General features: G+C 40.6%; 2 protein-coding genes across 3 annotated transcripts; both read left to right on the forward strand.

Annotated features, from left to right (window-relative positions):
- Window positions 1–295: 295 nt before the first annotated feature.
- LOC132264087 (uncharacterized) lies at window positions 296–3601 on the forward strand. The gene is made up of 3 exons (XM_059764154.1): window positions 296–958; window positions 2449–2559; window positions 2648–3601. The coding sequence occupies exons 1-3, from the start codon at window positions 937–939 to the stop codon at window positions 3034–3036; spliced, it is 522 nt and encodes a 173-aa protein (XP_059620137.1). The 5' UTR covers window positions 296–936; the 3' UTR covers window positions 3037–3601.
- A 4307-nt stretch (window positions 3602–7908) lies between these two features.
- Window positions 7909–16688, forward strand: LOC132264197 (uncharacterized). Of its 2 annotated transcripts, none has more exons than XM_059764309.1 (4): window positions 7909–8559; window positions 14297–14580; window positions 15430–16015; window positions 16187–16688. In XM_059764309.1, exons 1-4 carry the CDS (start codon window positions 8490–8492, stop codon window positions 16432–16434), a joined length of 1188 nt encoding a protein of 395 aa, XP_059620292.1. In that variant the 5' UTR covers window positions 7909–8489; the 3' UTR covers window positions 16435–16688. The 2 variants fall into 2 exon arrangements, with proteins under 2 accessions (XP_059620292.1, XP_059620293.1); XM_059764310.1 differs by lacking the exon at window positions 7909–8559 and adding an exon at window positions 9835–9970.
- Window positions 16689–16917: the final 229 nt, after the last annotated feature.

A 16917-nucleotide genomic window follows, 5' to 3' on the forward strand; every position in this document is an offset into this window, starting at 1 on the left:
CACTAGAACATTTCTACATATTATCAATTTATTACGATCAGAGATACACAAAGTATTGTAGTGCTTTTCGATTTATCACGGTTATTTTACCAATAAATCTCCAATATTTGCAAATCAAGGGTGAATAAATCTGGCACAAAAGTCTTAATATCCGGGACACCAACCAAAATATCAAGATTTCAAGATGAAACTTTTTGAATCATATTCAGGATGATCAAGATTCTGATCTTCTGAAGCCTGAATCATGACGCATTAAGCTATACAAACAACAACAAAAGATAAGCCATTTATAGCAAGTCTATTAGATAATCTTCATTGTTTTTGAAATTATGTGACGTCTTGATGTTTTGGTTTTTATCTTATTGCTAGAAAACAGAACAATTTCTGCTCTGTAAATAAGTTTAAGATCACGAAGCAGGTGACTTTGGAATCTGTGTACATTTAAGTGACGCAATAACCATAATAGGAAACAAAATCGCAAAAATCCACTCGTTAATATTAAATTTCGAAGCATTTTCTTAATGCTATAGGGTTAAAAAATAATTCATAAAACGAGGAAGTATTTTGACAAGAAACATTCTTATCTCGCCGGCTTTGTGAAGTAAAGAAAATGAATTTCTTATGTAAATTTACTCTTTGCGATGCATTAAGAAATTTACATATTTATTTTATCTCTCAGTTATTAATGAATTTGACTTCTATCTAACTTTTACGGAAAATGGTTGCTTTGAAAAATCTACTTCAGTTTGTTTTATGTATTGTATGTTGTCACCACACTGAAGAGGAAGCGTGAGGTGTGCCTGAAGCAAAGGGCAGCGAATGAAGTGATACGATAATTGCAGACTATCAGGAAAATGTGTGTAATCGTGATAACGATAATTTGTGTCTATTTTAGAACCACGAATACTATCTGAGGCACGCTTTTTTGGCTGGAAAATGTCTCCGGAAACGCTAAACGGTGAGATGTAGAAAATCCTCAGAGAAGCTTCTGAAGTGTTTGAAGAGTAACAATGAAAGTGCATTTTGCACTTCTACTCAATCGATCGAATAATTGCTTCACCTGTGAGTGTGAGAACTGGTAATTTCTCACGAATCTTGAGAATCTCCATGATGAAATTGCGAAGAAGAATGTTGAATTAACAAAAAAAAAGAACACAGGAAATCATTTCTATGAGCAATTTGTATTACTTATGCAATTATTCTAATAATTGTGAAATATTGGCACTAGAAACTTACTCTATTAAAGTCAATTGCCGACAAATGTAGTGACTTAGATTTATAGACTGTTGTTTGCCTTAGCTTTTTTCTAACACATATCTTATGTAGTGTACTTGAAAATAGTGTGTGCTTTTCAATAGTCATTCCTTCCACTAAAACTTGTCTATCCTGGTGATTTTCGCACAAAAAAAAATTGTCTCGCAATAAACAATGAGTAACCCTATGATTTTATGGCTTTGGGAAGATGACGTAAATGTGATTAGGAGCTTTGAAATCATGGCGAAGTAATTCAATTGGCTTGCAAAAATATCCATTGATTACTGTTTTCGAGAAGCGAAAGACTTAAGAATGACGCAGTGATAAATTTTGCCGAAAATAGGCTCCATCTGCATTACGTCCTAAATTAAACCGTCGGAGCTACTAAGCTCGATATGGCCTAGAATTGTAACCCGAATTAGCATAAACTCACCTAATCCCAAAGGGCTGAAGAGGCTGAAGATTAGGCGCGGTGCTTTTGCAGAGCGCTTACCCCAAAGAGTGGCGTTGAGAGCCAAGTAAAGAGCACTTAATCGTGCCAAATAAATCAAAAACATTGACGTCACAATGTCTATATCAATGGGAAATTTATGTCCATTTTTCCGCAATGTTCCCCCAACGAAATTTACACATATTTTCAAACACAAATAAATGTTAAGATAATATTTCGTGACTTGAAGATAAGATAATGGTAAATAGAGGGGTGGTAAAATTTCATAATAACTTATTGTCCAGAATAATAAAACTATGAACAAGTTGTCGTTGAAAATGGAATAATTGGCTGTGGTAGTAATTTAGATAGTACTTTGAAAGAGCTTTTCATTGAAGTAGATGTGACTGGAGAAGATGAAAATTCTCTTCTTCTTCATGAACAGGGTGAGAGTTATAGTGAAAAGTGTTAAAAATCTCAAGATTTCACTTGAATTCAAATGTTAAAGAAGAAGAAAACTTAAGGCAAAGTCTTTGTCCATTGCTTGATCGCAATGTTGAGTGCTGAAGTGCACAATGACTGCTTTATTCCGCATTCAAACCTAAAGTCAGCGCAATTGGTCGCCCCTTGAGATCTGTATCACTCACCTTACGAAATCCATAATTTACTGGTTCCGACAGTATCAATGTGTTGGATTTTTGGAGTGATAAGCCTCACCTGGATGAATTGCTGTTGATTTTTCACACCCATTTGCCTTCTTGCAGTGCTCGCGATCGTACACGTGGTGTCAGCATTCTTCGTGGAAGAATTCACCGGCGAAAATGTTGGTGAGGACTCGTCGAAGGAGAATAATTCGACAGATTGTGATTTCCTAAGTGAGTTGTTGTTGTGTGGGAATTTTCCACAATTTACCTCTTGTGCATTGACTGAATTGATCGATCGTTTTGCTGTGCTTTTCCGCAGCTGCGGCACCTGAAGACGTCCCGAGGACGGGAATAGATATGGACACGATCACCATCATTTGGTACTTCTCGACCTTCGTGGCTCTCGTGGCGTTCTTCGTCGTGATGGCGTGCTCGGACAATTACTGCGGCCGCCCAAGGAAGCCTGAGGAGCCCCCAACGACCGCCCCACCTACCCCGGCGCCGTCGTATAGGGAGTTCGCGCCGCCCAGCTACGACAGCGTGATGAAGCGGTACAAGAATCGCGTATTCATCGTGCCCGTGAGCGAATCCAACACGGATCAGGCGCCACAAGTGCAGGAAGTTGTGATTCAGCCGGAGGAGCGCGTCACGAACTCGTCCGACGGCACGGAAGTCGCCCAGAGCCAGACTCAAGTGGAGAGGTTTTAGCTACGCCCGCAGCTTGTGGTAATCTGCGTGGATTTGTGGCTGTTAAGCATGTTTCGGAGACCCTCTTCATTATCACTGCGTCGAACACCATATTTCTTCTGGGGCGCTGATAAAAGGTGTGAGTGGACAAAAAAAAGAGAGCGAACCAGGAAAAACCCAGAGAAGTTTACGTGCAGTGCTGTGAACTGTGACATTGGGAAGAAGAGATGAACTCGCGTGTGACGAACGCAAATTCTCGATGAACGCCTGAGTTTTGAAGAAAAGACTGACAAATAATGTTATCACTATTTCCCCGCCACAGAACAAATTCCTCAATTGTGATAGTGCTGTTCTCTGTGTCGGTCCAATGACGTTCGGACCTGGGGCGCAACTGCCGATGTCTCAGGTGCGCTACCTCTCAATGTGCATCTGGAAGAGTTGCAAACTGTGCCATTTCTGTCGATATTCATACCCAAAGCCTTTGTGTCCTTAACGATAAACTGTTTTTAACAAATTATTCTTTTATACAATAACAAAGTTCATATACTGTAATTATAGCTTAGGTGGAATAAATGTGAGAGAAAGAAAGAAATATCACAAATCCCTTTCCTTATCACACTCGCTGTGATTTATTGTGGGTGGTTTTGGAGTTCAAAGTCACCGAGCAGGTGATTTTTGTATGTCTTCCGCATTGGAAAAAAGGTGGAAAAGAGTCTTGAAACGGACAAAAGAATGCTCCTTCTTGCATCGCACTGGGAGAGAAAACACTTACACAAGGAAGTGTAGAAAAATTAGAGCAGGTACAATAAGTTCATTATTCTTTTATTGGATCTGGTATGTGAGATCTCTTTCTTCAGCAGAACATCTTTGTTTCAATATTGAATTTATCATTTGCGTATTCTTTGTTCGGCACGGAAAACGTATGGCAATAATTGTGAGGAATTTGAAAAGTTAGCAGGAAACTTATACATTACATAGAAGTACTTTATGTTGAAGTAGAAAATGAAACAGAAATTTAGGTAAATTCAATATTTTGTCTATTTTTTTTAAGATAAAATCTTGTGTAAACATTATTTGATATTTTTGATCGTATTTTTTGCCAAAATTCTTTTATTATACGTTTATTTGAACTTTCTTCTATAGTCGAGAAGCTCAAAAGCGCCAGAAAAAAGCTGTTGCTTAATTTTAAACTCTGTTCTTCAGAAAGATATTAAATTTTTTAATCTCAGAAGCAAGTTTAGCTTAATGCGTAATGTATAATTTTTTGCACACATGAATTCCGTTCAAAATCTTCACGTCAAATGCGCAATTATTCCTTGTCTTTCTAGGGGTTCCGGAAGATTGGACTGAAAAACATCTCTTTGTTGGCTGAACTGTGTTGGTCTGAAGAAAGCGACACATTTCCCCTACTCACACAAACTTTCGCTCTTTTTCGGGTGCTCGAGAATTTTCCACAGGCCATAAAGTGGCCACTTCCACGACTTGCGCAACACTTGGCGAAATTTTGCGTCTCAAATGCGATAATCTTAATTGGATTGGTCGCTATTTGCCTTCAATAGCTGCGCGAGCTAATTTCTCACTTTATTGACCCTCTGTCTTTGATACGACGTGAGAGACCGCGTGCCGTGAATGGAAATTCTGCAGATTCACCGTGGGATTTCTGGCTGACAACTAAGCCGGAAGGAGGGACTTTGCCGCGCGAAAATCCACGGAGTTAATTTCATGGCCTTTGAGTGTTGTTTATTGAAAAGATTCGCACTCTTGTCAAATCCCTCCGGAAGACAAATTGATATCTTCTTCAGCTTTTGTGGCATCTCACTGCGCTAAGAAACACCTGATATGAACTTTACGTAAGCAAAAGGCACTTTGGGTTTGGGAGAAAAATCAGTGATTTGCCTGAGTCGCGCGATTTGCTTCACATGAGATAAATCCGGTTTCAGCCGGTCGGCGCGACTTTATCGAGAGCATATAAGATTGTCCAATCGACGGGAGGGCGAAGTGGTTTCAAATCAAATGACCTGAAGTGCTTGTATCGCTCCTTCACAGTTGGGGAATTGATAAAGACAATCGAGAATTGGAAAACTTCCTCGTCGTGTGACATTGACGAGATAATTTTGAGCAATCTAATTGATTCCACCTTCACTGTCTCTCTTAATTTTCCCTGTGATGATTGATTGAATGGTTCCTAATGGGTCGCTTCTGAGTGGATTACTGTATCTCGAGATCCCATCTTAAGCTTTTACATGCTGAAACATTTCGTTATCAATAAGTTCTTTTCATGTCTCCCTAAGACTCTGTGTCATATAGCGAGAAAGTGGGTGAATTGTTGTGCAATTTGGACAAAATTTCAGTGACAACAGAGTGTCAGGCGAGTGACGAAGGCGAGCCGCAGTCTTCAGCGGCATGACTCAGGTTGAGACTCCCTTTGTTGTCAGGTCCCAGACATTCTCCATGCAAAAGCCATTTATCTCTGCACGGCACACAATAGTGACATTGATAACTTTCAGCATATTTTCCGCTCTTTCGCACACAAGCATCACATTATCATGCTGCCACGAGCATGCCCAGCTGGCGTTGGCGGTGTTTTCGCCGGGGATCACCTCTCTCCAAGACATCACACGCTGTGCGCACCACTTCGGAGGATCATACACCGAAAAGCACTCTCTTGCGCGGTGATTGTGTTTGCCAAGAAGTCCACGAAATGTGGGAAAATCTTCTCTGAATTCGAGTTGAGTCAAAGTTGCGCAGCAGTTTTATGTCTTCTTACATTATAATTAATCTGAGGCATAAACAAACAACGAAAGATGAATTATACTTGCAAAGCTTTAAACTATCAGGCAAGTTTTGCAAAGGTAACACGAGGAAGAAAAGTCCTGGAGTTTCTCGTGTAAAGCTTCAATTGATGCTAATTTGTGAAAAAAAATCCGTGATTTGTAATAGTTCTCTCGGAATAAAAGCAATCATCTCCAGATAATATCTCTACAAAATGCAATTAAAGACGTCAAGGAAATTAATTTGGTTAATTAAATGCGAAAATTAGATTAATTATAGAAAAATTTACTTATTCCGTGTCTTTGGAGATAATCGACGATCGTCATCTGAAGAAGCTTTAAGTAATTTTACGGATTTCTAAATGCTTTAGCAGATCAAATGGTTAATTATACTTTGGCTTTACTTGTTGTTTTTCTCACAGACACAAACTGAAAGTTTTGGGCATCTCATAAATGTTTTTGCTGGAGTAATTTTATGGCTGACTTAAAAGTAACACAGAAGCTTACTTTATAATGAAGACTTTGTGACTGAAGCGGAAGCTGAAAAATGGTTAAAATGAGAATTGTGAGGAATTGTGTCATGTCGACAATTGGAATAAAACTTGAGTCATGCAAAATTTCATCAATTGTGTCACTTTGGAAGTGATTAACTTCAAATTACAAGTAAAGAGCCAAAAATGAGAAAAACTGTAATGCTAAGTGGATATTTCTCATTAGAATGTTCAATAGAACTAACAGTTCTGCATGGGAAAAACAACTATACTTCATCACATTAACAACACGTTTTCTTTCTTCACTTGTTTACGCTGAGAAGTCTGAGAAAATGAACCGTAGAGCTCAATAGTCGGCCAAAACTCAGCATGAATTTATTCCTAACAGAAGTTATTATGAGTAAGTTTCTTTCTCGTTCCACACTTCCGACTTCCTCGCTCACAAACAACAAAAGACATCCGAGTCAATAAGCTAAAAGTGTTTTTGCCTCTTTGCTGTCTTCGTTTCGAGCTTCTTTAGTACTTTACTTTATTGTCCTGAGACCCATTCAATTAATTTGAAGTGTAAATAAAGCGGAATGTTTTTTAATAATTCAATTAGTTTCTCATAAAGTTCAATTGGGGATTTGTTTTCTAACCTTTTTCCACCCAATTCGCCCATTCTGATGGAATTTTTCAGCGATTCTGACCTCCACGAGCAGCTAATCAATTTAACAACCGATGTGGGCTTGTCTTCCACGATGTCGACGAGTTTTCCTTCACTTGCACACCACTTTTCTGCGATTCTGCATGTCTGCTGAATGAAACTTATTGAAGAATTTTCCCACTACTTTGATAGTGAGGAATTTTGAGAATTTTTCATTAGACTCCAGCCACTGTGCGTCATGCATGGCAATTCTCTTCTTCGTCGCGCGAACATAAGTTACATATCGCTTTCGGTTTGTGTGACTCTCCAAAACCAACACACACGCTCTATGGTAGTTTTCGGCGAAGATATCGACTATTTCGATGCCACGGCGAGATGACTCCGTGGCCAAGAGTGCCGAAAGTCGAGACGCTTGTGGCGCGTAAAAAGTTCTGCATGTTGGCACTCGTAACGCGGGCGAATCGACAATAGACGCTGACACAGAGGCTTCAATGTTTCATGAAATTGACGGGTGATTGCAAATGTTGTGCGCAATCAGAATTTGAGGACATTTTCCGGCTGTTAGTGACGTTAAGAGTGTAATAAAAGCCTTTTTTCTCACTGAAGGAAGATAAGATAGAATAGGAAAATTATGGTTTTGGATTATATATTTTATTTTTGTTCATATAAATGAGACATTGGAGATTCCATGTGTGAAAAATTCTGTTGAATATTAATAGATATTTGCTTTAAAATTTTCATCGTGATTCGTGATTGAATATCACATAAGAACAAACATAAAATCCTGCTAAGAACACTTGGGTTATTTATGCAATTGATGAGCATTTCGTTTCTTCCCATGAGAAAGTTTCGCGTGAAATTTCCAAAGTTTCCGAGCCTTGACGGCAGTCGCGGGGGGAGAAGAGGGGCGCGGAGGAGTGACTTGTGGAGAGCCGGATTGCTGGAGACGATGCGAGAGAGTCAGACACTCCAGCAGGTCAGTCAGTTTCAGCGTTCCCGCCTGAGCAGCTGCCATTGCGTGGCATCTCGCGGAGTTGAGAGTCTCGTTTGAGTGTGTTTTCTTCGGTGATCAGAAAAATCTCTTCGCCAGCTTAAAGCAGCAGAGGTTTCTCCAGGCGCAATATTAGGTGTAAAAGAGTGATTTTCGCAACACTGTGATTCCCTGACATTCGCAAAGATATTTCGCTGTGTCTCTATGTTTCGCCTTCCCGATTTTGTGTGCACAAGAATTGAACAGCGCGCGCGATTGACACAAGCAACGCCTTTCTGGAGTTTTTATCTCAGGCTGAGTTTTTCGTCGTGAAGAATTACAGCAAATATTTGATTTTCACGGCATCGCGCATCTTCCATGTGTTCAATATAAAGTGACTGTGGTTGTCAAATGATCAGCAATTTCTGGAGGAGTGTGTGATTCGTGTGACTCCTCGAGTGGTAACGGTGAAATATCTCGAGGCGGCCCAAGATATCTACATCAATTAATGCATTGTTCAGTGGGCGAGGAGTCGCGCCAAGTGCAGTAATTGTTCCAGAAATGAACGTGTAAATGACACAAAAACCACTGAGAGAATGTTGGTCGTACACTGGTCTATATTCACATTGACTCTGCAATTGACTTACAGTGCGTCCATTCATTCACGTAAGTGGAAAATTTTTAGTCTAACAATTAGAATCACTCATATGGGTCAATAACGAGCTCATTTGGCGTTGAATTTCCATCGAAAACCCGAGCGGTTAATGAGCTTTTCGAGAGAAATATGACAAAGTTGCAGAGGATTAGTCACTGGCGATTGGGAGAATTGCGACAGAGTTGGCAAAATGGGCGTAGAAAATTCCTGTAGTGCAATAAGGTTGAGCAGATTACATATACATGTCGCTAATTAATGAGCAATTATTCACAATGCGAGAAAAAGTGAAAGGACATTTGAATGATCTTTGTCTGGGATGATTATACGCTTAGCGAAGTTGCTGTGATTCATCCATGTGTTTATGCATATTGACTATTTTCCTCCGCTGATTCCACTGTCGCATACTCCGGGTGTAGCGTAGGAAATTCGCGTAATAATCAGGTGAAGAAGAAAATGATTCGCCACGATGTGTCTGAGAAAGGGTGCACGGAGCAGGTGAACAACCTTTGGCACTCTTGGCATTCCGCTAGAGACCTGCATGACTCGAGTTTCTTGCCTGATTTTCTTTCACGTATGGAAGAGAGCAGATGAGGCTAAAAATAGCCGTGGATGATTGTAACTGGAAACTCGCGATACTTATTTCAGATATATACACTTTAATTTGCTGTCTCAACTTTCCAGCGCGCAGTGCAAAATCCAACCAATCTAGATCTCATGCACGCAGAGATTCTCCACCATATGATGATGATGATGATATTCTTTTTGCATCTCCTCGCAATTGGAAACCGCCAGTAGTGTGGTGTACATTCACTTCCTCAATTTCCATACTGGGTGTAGCGCGAAGTCAAAAGAGAAAAGATACTCACCGTTGAGGTGTAAAAATAGCATCATCACGATCAAAATCAAGCGACCCACTCGCGTTGAGGAAGGCTGAATGTGTGATCATTGGCGCGCTGTGAAATTTGTCGTGCTGGTGTGCAATGGGGAAAAGCAAATTTGCTCACCGTGCGGGAAATCATGAGCGCGCACACCTACCTGAAGATGTGAGATATTGTCGCCAATTAAAATGCACTTGGCATTGACTAACAATAAACACCACATGTGCTCCGCATGATCGCGATTCAGCCAATTCAGGGGTCGAATTGCTTCTCTAATGGATGGCCAATTTGGTTCTCCGCATCCGGTAGTGTGAGAGAGCGGCTCTCGAAGACTCCCAGCAACAAGCAAATCACTCGAATGTGACTCACGACGCGCAGAGACAAAAAACATTTTCACTTGACGGACGACTTGGGGAAGAATTCCTCAGCTTGTCTCGTGTTTCCAGTAGACAAGAACAATTGGCGATATATTGGTGATTTTGGAGACTTTCTTGGTGATTAAGCGGGGCTTTCGACACGTGATGGATGGCGAGCCCTAGAGCGAGTGAGTAAACAGCGCTGAAAACAAGTTCCAATTGCGTCACATTCGCCGGTGTAACGCCAAGTAAATGGTCTTCGTGGCTAAACATCGAAGATATCAAATGAGATGCAGAAATCCATTTGCATGATATGAAAACTGATGCAAGCCTCAGCGTGCCTTTCAAACTTCCTCAACATTTTGCGCAAACATCATTTCTACCTGACTCCGCGCTATTTGCATAGGCATCACGAATCACTCTCACGCAAAAACCACGCAGAATGTCTTTCTTTCTTTCTTTCTTTCCACCCCACTTTAATCTCCCCTGTCACAATTTGACTGCGCCTTCTGTTGTCTTGTCACTCTCAATGTTTGTCGATGCCATTGTCATCCAGTATTTGGAAATGTAAGGCATTAAGTAATACATGAACATCTTTGGGCATTTTCTATTTTTAGTTTATTTTACCTGTAAAACCATTAAATTTATAAATGTTACAACAATGGTACAAAATGCGCACGTGAAGTGCTGTACTCTTAAGTAAACATAATTGTAAGACAGAATGAAAATAAGCGCTGTTTTGCCGTGGCATTCAAGGAGAGAAACTCGAAAATGCTCAATTCGCCAGAAACAATGTCAGATAATGACGATTTATTAGACGCTAATGGCAATTTAAGTCGTCTGCTCTGTCACTCGGCGAAAACTCGATTCAACTAGACTTGTTCTAAAAGGATTACTTCTGAAAATCATCTTAAGCCTGATAAGAGAGAGAAGAGTTGTCACATTCGCATTGCTTAACTTCTGTGTGCATTGAGATTTCTGGCAGACAAAGTGCAAGAATGAATCTGAGCATGACTTGTGTGAATTATAATAATTTTATTGCAATTTTCATGAAAGTTTCATCATATCGCACTCAAGTGGCAGGTAAACATTGTAACATGAGATGCAATTAAGCAATGCAATAATCGAAAAGTGTTACTACAACCTCCACTTTGGCACACCTCTTCATCGCTGCAAGGTTCTTGGCCGCTCCAGAGTGTCTAACTTGCATCCATGGAAATTTGCAATAAAATTCTCAGCTCAGACAGTGCGATATTAGAGAGAAAATTGAGCGCGAAAGAGAACTTCGCAGAGTGCTTGAGTGAGAAATCGGTCAATCAAAGTGCTTTTCTGCGGCGTGTTGATCCGCCAGGGCCGCAAAAATCCACACAACATTGATAGAGAACATCCCATTGAAGGTTCATGCCTTGGACCTCTCCGGTTTTTCTCCCATATACATTTCGAATGCTATTCTCCACTCCATATAGCGCCCTCACACAGGCAAAATGCAGCCTATTTACAATCACAATTGACCGATAAATGAATGTCGAGTAGTGGCGAGCTGGAATAATTAATAGCGAGTTGAGTTTTAGAGAGTTATCTTGAGAATTCTGCTGCGCTCTATCGCCAAAACCCTTTCGCTCTTCCTCATCTCGCTATTCTCCCAGAGAGGAGAGACACTAATTGGAGCATGAAATTTACCAAGTGGCTCGGCATACAAAGTGTTTATCAGCATATCGCAAGTTTTCCACCCATTTGAGCAACAGCGACAAAAATATAAAGAAATTGTAGCTGCTGGAAATTTGAGTCGCACAATTAAAGCCGCCAATTTTTCGGGAGGCAAGAATGCTTCTCGAGATGAGAAGAATCAATTGGTTATTTTGGCGTCCAATATGTGTATTTATTTATTGATTACCCGATAAATGGAAATAGCGCGAATAAACAATCTGAGAGAACGAGTTTTCGCAATCTCTCGCGCCTTGTTTACGACATATTTAATTCAATTAATCACTTGTTATATTGCTTCCACATGACGTCGACCATATTTGTGTTGTCTTTGGCTGTAATAGACAAATTAATGCCTCCACATTGTCTCATCGTTTCTCCCTTCGCCAATCACCCAATATCAATACCTTTTAATAGAGTTAAAATAAAATGCGGTGCTTCCACTCTTAGAAAACACTTATTTTCCTCAATTTTCGGGGTTTATAATGTATATAATGAGGATGAGCTTGATAATTATTCCATTGATATGTGCTTAATATCTGAACAGAGTTTCTGTAGTTTTATCCCGAATGAGTTGTGAAGGAGAAGTGATCAAATGATCCGAAAATAACTTATTGACAAGCTAATAGCTTGTAACTAAAGTACACTGGAATTCTATAAATTGCTTCGTTAGCTTAAATATTGACATCTGTTTACTACACATTGATAAGAACATTAGAAATTACCTCAAGAAAACATCATCGCCAAGTTAGTCTTGTAGTCATGTTCGTGCTTTCCAATTCAACACAAAAACTGGCAATTTCACACTTATGATTTCAAAGGGTTAAATGGGTCACAGCTGAGAGAGATCAAGCTTTAATTTCAATCTTAAATTCGACAGGAATAATTGTTTCTAGCGTAGTTTATTCTTATACTCACTTGAATGTATAACAAGACACGTAAAACTCCTCTAGTGTTCATTAGAGTTCGCTTTGTCGTTTTATTGAATGACCAAGAGTGACATGAAGAATGAGACGCCAATTTGGGTGGCTCAAGAAGTGACTTAATCCGCTAAATGACTCCATTGTCATGTCACAAATTAGGATAAAATTCATTGAACTGCGACTCTTGGCGTGCGAAGCAATCATTCTGCTCACATAATTAACTTCTCCTTTATGGATCCTTAGGAGAATCTCAATGGATGCTTTTAGTAGATTTTTCCACGCTTCACGCGATCTTGCTGAAAAGTTTACAACGTGTTTTTGCGCTCGAGACTCGCTCGCCTTGAAGAATTACCCAAAAATCTCTGCTTTTCGGCCCTTCTCTTTTTTTGGGCTGAAAGCATTTGAATATAATTCCGCCAGTGAGTCACTTTTTCGACACTTCAATTTTCATAACTGTACCGGGAAGCACACATGAACCTAATCTAGTTCAGTGAATTAATGACGCTTTAATGTCAGGTTGAAGAGCGCAAATGGCTTTTTGTACGGAAATTTCAGTAAATTGCCTGCAATTGACAATGTTCAAGTGATTCTAATCGATTTCAACTACAAAGTGTCAATTCTTGACGCTGCGATCCGAGAGCAAATTGAATTACAAGCACACGTTTCGGCTCTTAATTGCACTAAGTGGATGGACACGCATCCCGTCTGCGAAGGAGCGGCTATCATGCCAAATTGATAAGATGTCAATTGCGGGGTCAATTTGTAAGTGACCCCGTAAGCGTTTGACTTCATGAGACGTTTCTCTCTCTCTCGACCGCAGCTCAATGAGTGAGCCATTACATAGCTCGAATCTCAAATAGAGTAGAGGAGAAATTAACATCAGAGGGAGAACGTGGTAAATGGCAATGTCTGGGCTTCAAGTGCTCATTTTTTTACACTCGCTCTTGTCTTGCATGAATGTTATTGTGCATAAATAGCGATAGAGTCATCTGATTTGTTTTTTTTTCTCGGGCGAAATACATATACATGAGAGGAGATATATAATTCTAATTGCACGACATTTCATACACGCTCGTAATCTCCCAGAGCATTATTATTATTAAACTGATGGAGAAGCACTGAAAACACGGATTACTTTTGAAGAGTTTTTCAATAAAACTCGTGTGTTTGCAACACCTTTGTGGACACCTTGAAGACATGCTGAACTAACAAACTCTTGCAGTGTGTGCTTACATAAATGACTGAAAAACATGTTTGATATTCGCTCAATTTTGAAAAATATTTCTTTTTTAAAGTGAGCTTAGGAAAAATAGTGCGATCTTTTAACTGAATCTTTTCTTAGGGTTAAGATTTGACAAAGTCGTTTCTTATGTTATTCCGCTGTGTGTACGAGACTTTGAAAAAACTGCAAATACAGTAATTTCAAGACTTTTAACACGTTTAGTACCAAAAAGGCGTCATTCATTTGATTACATCTTCAGTCTGAGTATAATTCCATCATCCAACTACAGCTTCTAAAAATGTGATTACAGACAATTTCAAATAATCATCTTACTTGGGTGTGTCGCAGGAGATAATCGCACGCGATTATGGTCAGTTTCAAGCAATCGTGGGCCTTGAATTACTCTCAGAATTGTTACAGCACAGCATTGATATGTCTCTGAGTGACAATAGAGTTGAGGCTGGGCAGTGTTCACAGCTGAATTGGCCATCAACTTACCAAATGTGTATTGTGTGAACTTGAGCTTTGGAGAGACTGTTTATGGGTGCGTCAGATTCTGCGTCAAATTATCTCGTCTCACTTGGAATCCATCCAGAAGTTGACCCAATATCAATTGCCCCAATGCGACTTGTAACCCAAATACATGATGTGCATTTCCTCCGCAGATGTTGACTCAGCGCCAACGGCAGCAGAGTCAATCTGCAGCGAGTTGCCGGAGACTTCCCTGCAGGAGGATGGGGTGGAGTCCAGTCTCACGCTGGAGCTGAAGCCGCACATGATTCGGGGGTCGTGCAAGAGGATCTTCCTGGCGCCGGAATCTCATGGGTTCTTTGTGCGCCTCCATCGGCCCGCCACGGGCAAGAAGTTCACCTTCACCAACAAGAATCTGAGTAGTGGCCTGAAGATGCGCACGACCAATTCCACGACAGAGTCGTGCCCATTGACAATTGTAAGTTGTATTATGGTTTAATTACTGTGTTTCATGCTTGGCTGTCAAATGTTTCGCGGTGCTCATTAAATTCTTTTCGTGCATTCTGGGGCAAAAAAGCCTGTTTTGTTGGAGTTTAATTGAATCCAGGAAGAGAAGCCTTTTAATTCATTTTACTATGATTTATTGCAGAGATTTGAGAAACTAATAATGTGACATAATTGGTATTCATGTGTTGATTTTCACATAATGTATGCGCGAAAATCCATGAAAATTTTATGTCACACACAACCAAGGTAATTATTCGCCTGGATTTGAGGCGCGTCCGACGCATTGCACTGCCATTAGCGTTGATAGTGAATAATGAGATGGCTTTTGTGATCGCATTTTAATTACCCATTCTCACCAAATTTGGGCACATGCGAAAGTGTCGCCAGTAAAGCCATCAATTTATGATCCTTTCCTTCTCAAGTCAGTACTGGCGGTATATAAATTGAAATTGATTACCACAATATCGACCCTGACAATGAATAGTGAATTAAGTTAGACGATATGCGCTGAATAATTCAGAGATTTTCTAAATTCATTCATTTAATCAACAATGGAAATTTTCATTTGACTCTCTTGTACAAATTATTCAAATAATGTGGCACATGGAAGTGAATTTGAGGAGTTTTTGTATGCAAAATTGGTCCTCTAGGAAACAATTTAGTCTTAATATTGAGACTATAGAGCATATTGATTTGATGGTTGCACTTCATTGAGCCTATTTACGTCCATCCTTCACTTTACATCTTGACTTTGACCCAATTTGAGGCGCAGCACGTGAAACTTTCAGCATGAAACTATAACACAATTCTATCTCTGCAGTTTTTCTCCAACGACGCACGAATCCCTCCTTGGCGCATTGATCCGTGCCAACTGGAGGCGAATGGAGGCGTCGATGAGCCCGTTCGCCTGCTCCAGGGACGCCTGAGGATTGTGTGGCAGCATGGCGGGAACATGCCGAATTACCGCCTCCTCCTGACTGCCTTCGGGAAGGGCGAGCTGTGCAAGCAAGAGCGCAAGCATCCGTGCCTTCGCGTCGGCCACGAGACGCTCTTCTGCATCAGCGAGGATCTCATCTGTGACGGCGTGCAGCACTGCCCGTCAGGCAACGAGTACGACAGTGACGAGAGCGCTGAGCTCTGCTCGGGCAGTCAGAAGTCGCCGTTGGTGCCCAAGATGCAGCTGTGGGAGCACTTCTCGATGCAGATGTTCCGAGAGCTCTTCTCACCCGATCTGACGTCCACGTCGACAACTGTGCTGCCGCCGCTGGTGACGTCCGAGCCCACATTGGCGCCCACGAGCACCAGGAAGAGCCTCACGAGAGGCCTGTCGAGATACGGACCGTGGGGATACCTGATGCTGGGAATGCTGCTCTGCGGCGGAGCTCTGCTCATCTGTGGTCTTTGGGGTGAGTTTGCGATTTGGGATTATTTTTAGGCACCACTAATAGGGCTAATGAATCTCAAGATATGCTACGGAATTTTCAGATAGCAAAAGTTTATCTGAGTCACTCTGATTATCAAATTTATATCTATCCAAATGTGCTATTCACGACTTGGAACTCTGCTCTAATTTGCAGAGTGCTGCTGCCGTCAGACAAAACCCACGACGCCGGGAAGTGGCAGCGGAGATGGGCACACTGGGGAGTCCTTCGCAGACAGTCCCGCCTCGGGATCCACGCAGTCGGACTTGACGCCGCCGAACTACGACGAGATTGAACCACCACCATCGTATTCCACCCTCTTTCCCGGCTTCAAAGGCACCAACAGCGAAGTGACGTCCACAACTGATAGCAATAGTCCTGTCGCCGCCCCAACGCCAGTCTGAACAGCTCCGTGTCGTTCAAATGGAGCGCCAAGTCAAACGTAATGAGTGACGAAATTAACGCAATTCAACTAATTACTCTTTTTTACTACGCAAGCAACACTAAAATTAAACTAACTAAAAATAAATGTGATATAGATGATAATTTGTAATAAGCAAGAGTAAGTTTTTCCTTGTTGAAGAATTAACTATATATTAAGCTTTATTGTTATGACAAGAGATGTGCGAAACAATAAATGAAGGAAGCTTTAAGATTATTGGCTGGCTTTTCTCTTATCTTAAGAACCTCTCTTATGGTTTGGGACTTGGATGAATTCACGAATGCTTTCATTTCAAAACTCGTGTTGTTCGGGCAATAAAGTTGCTTTCTAACGGAATTATTAATTATATAATAATTGTATGTTGTATATTAATTATACAATGATTTATCTTTAAACTGACGAGAAAATTCGTAAAATAAATTATAATTTCAGTCTGATAGATAAA

Source organism: Phlebotomus argentipes, unplaced genomic scaffold, assembly GCF_947086385.1.
Source record: "Phlebotomus argentipes unplaced genomic scaffold, Phlebotomus argentipes genome assembly contig_32, whole genome shotgun sequence".
Taxonomy (NCBI): Eukaryota; Metazoa; Arthropoda; class Insecta; order Diptera; family Psychodidae; genus Phlebotomus; species Phlebotomus argentipes.

Bases quoted from the DNA above. Each gene is read 5' to 3' on its own strand.
- LOC132264087 (XM_059764154.1), top strand. From the start codon at position 937: ATGTCTCCGGAAACGCTAAACG. The intron at 959-2,448 runs GTGAGATGTAGA...GCCTTCTTGCAG, and splicing joins GTCTCCGGAAACGCTAAACG to TGCTCGCGATCGTACACGTG. The intron at 2,560-2,647 runs GTGAGTTGTTGT...GCTTTTCCGCAG, and splicing joins GACAGATTGTGATTTCCTAA to CTGCGGCACCTGAAGACGTC.
- LOC132264197 (XM_059764309.1), top strand. From the start codon at position 8,490: ATGTTGGTCGTACACTGGTCTATATTCACATTGACTCTGCAATTGACT. The intron at 14,581-15,429 runs GTAAGTTGTATT...CTATCTCTGCAG, and splicing joins AGTCGTGCCCATTGACAATT to TTTTTCTCCAACGACGCACG. The intron at 16,016-16,186 runs GTGAGTTTGCGA...TCTAATTTGCAG, and splicing joins GCTCATCTGTGGTCTTTGGG to AGTGCTGCTGCCGTCAGACA.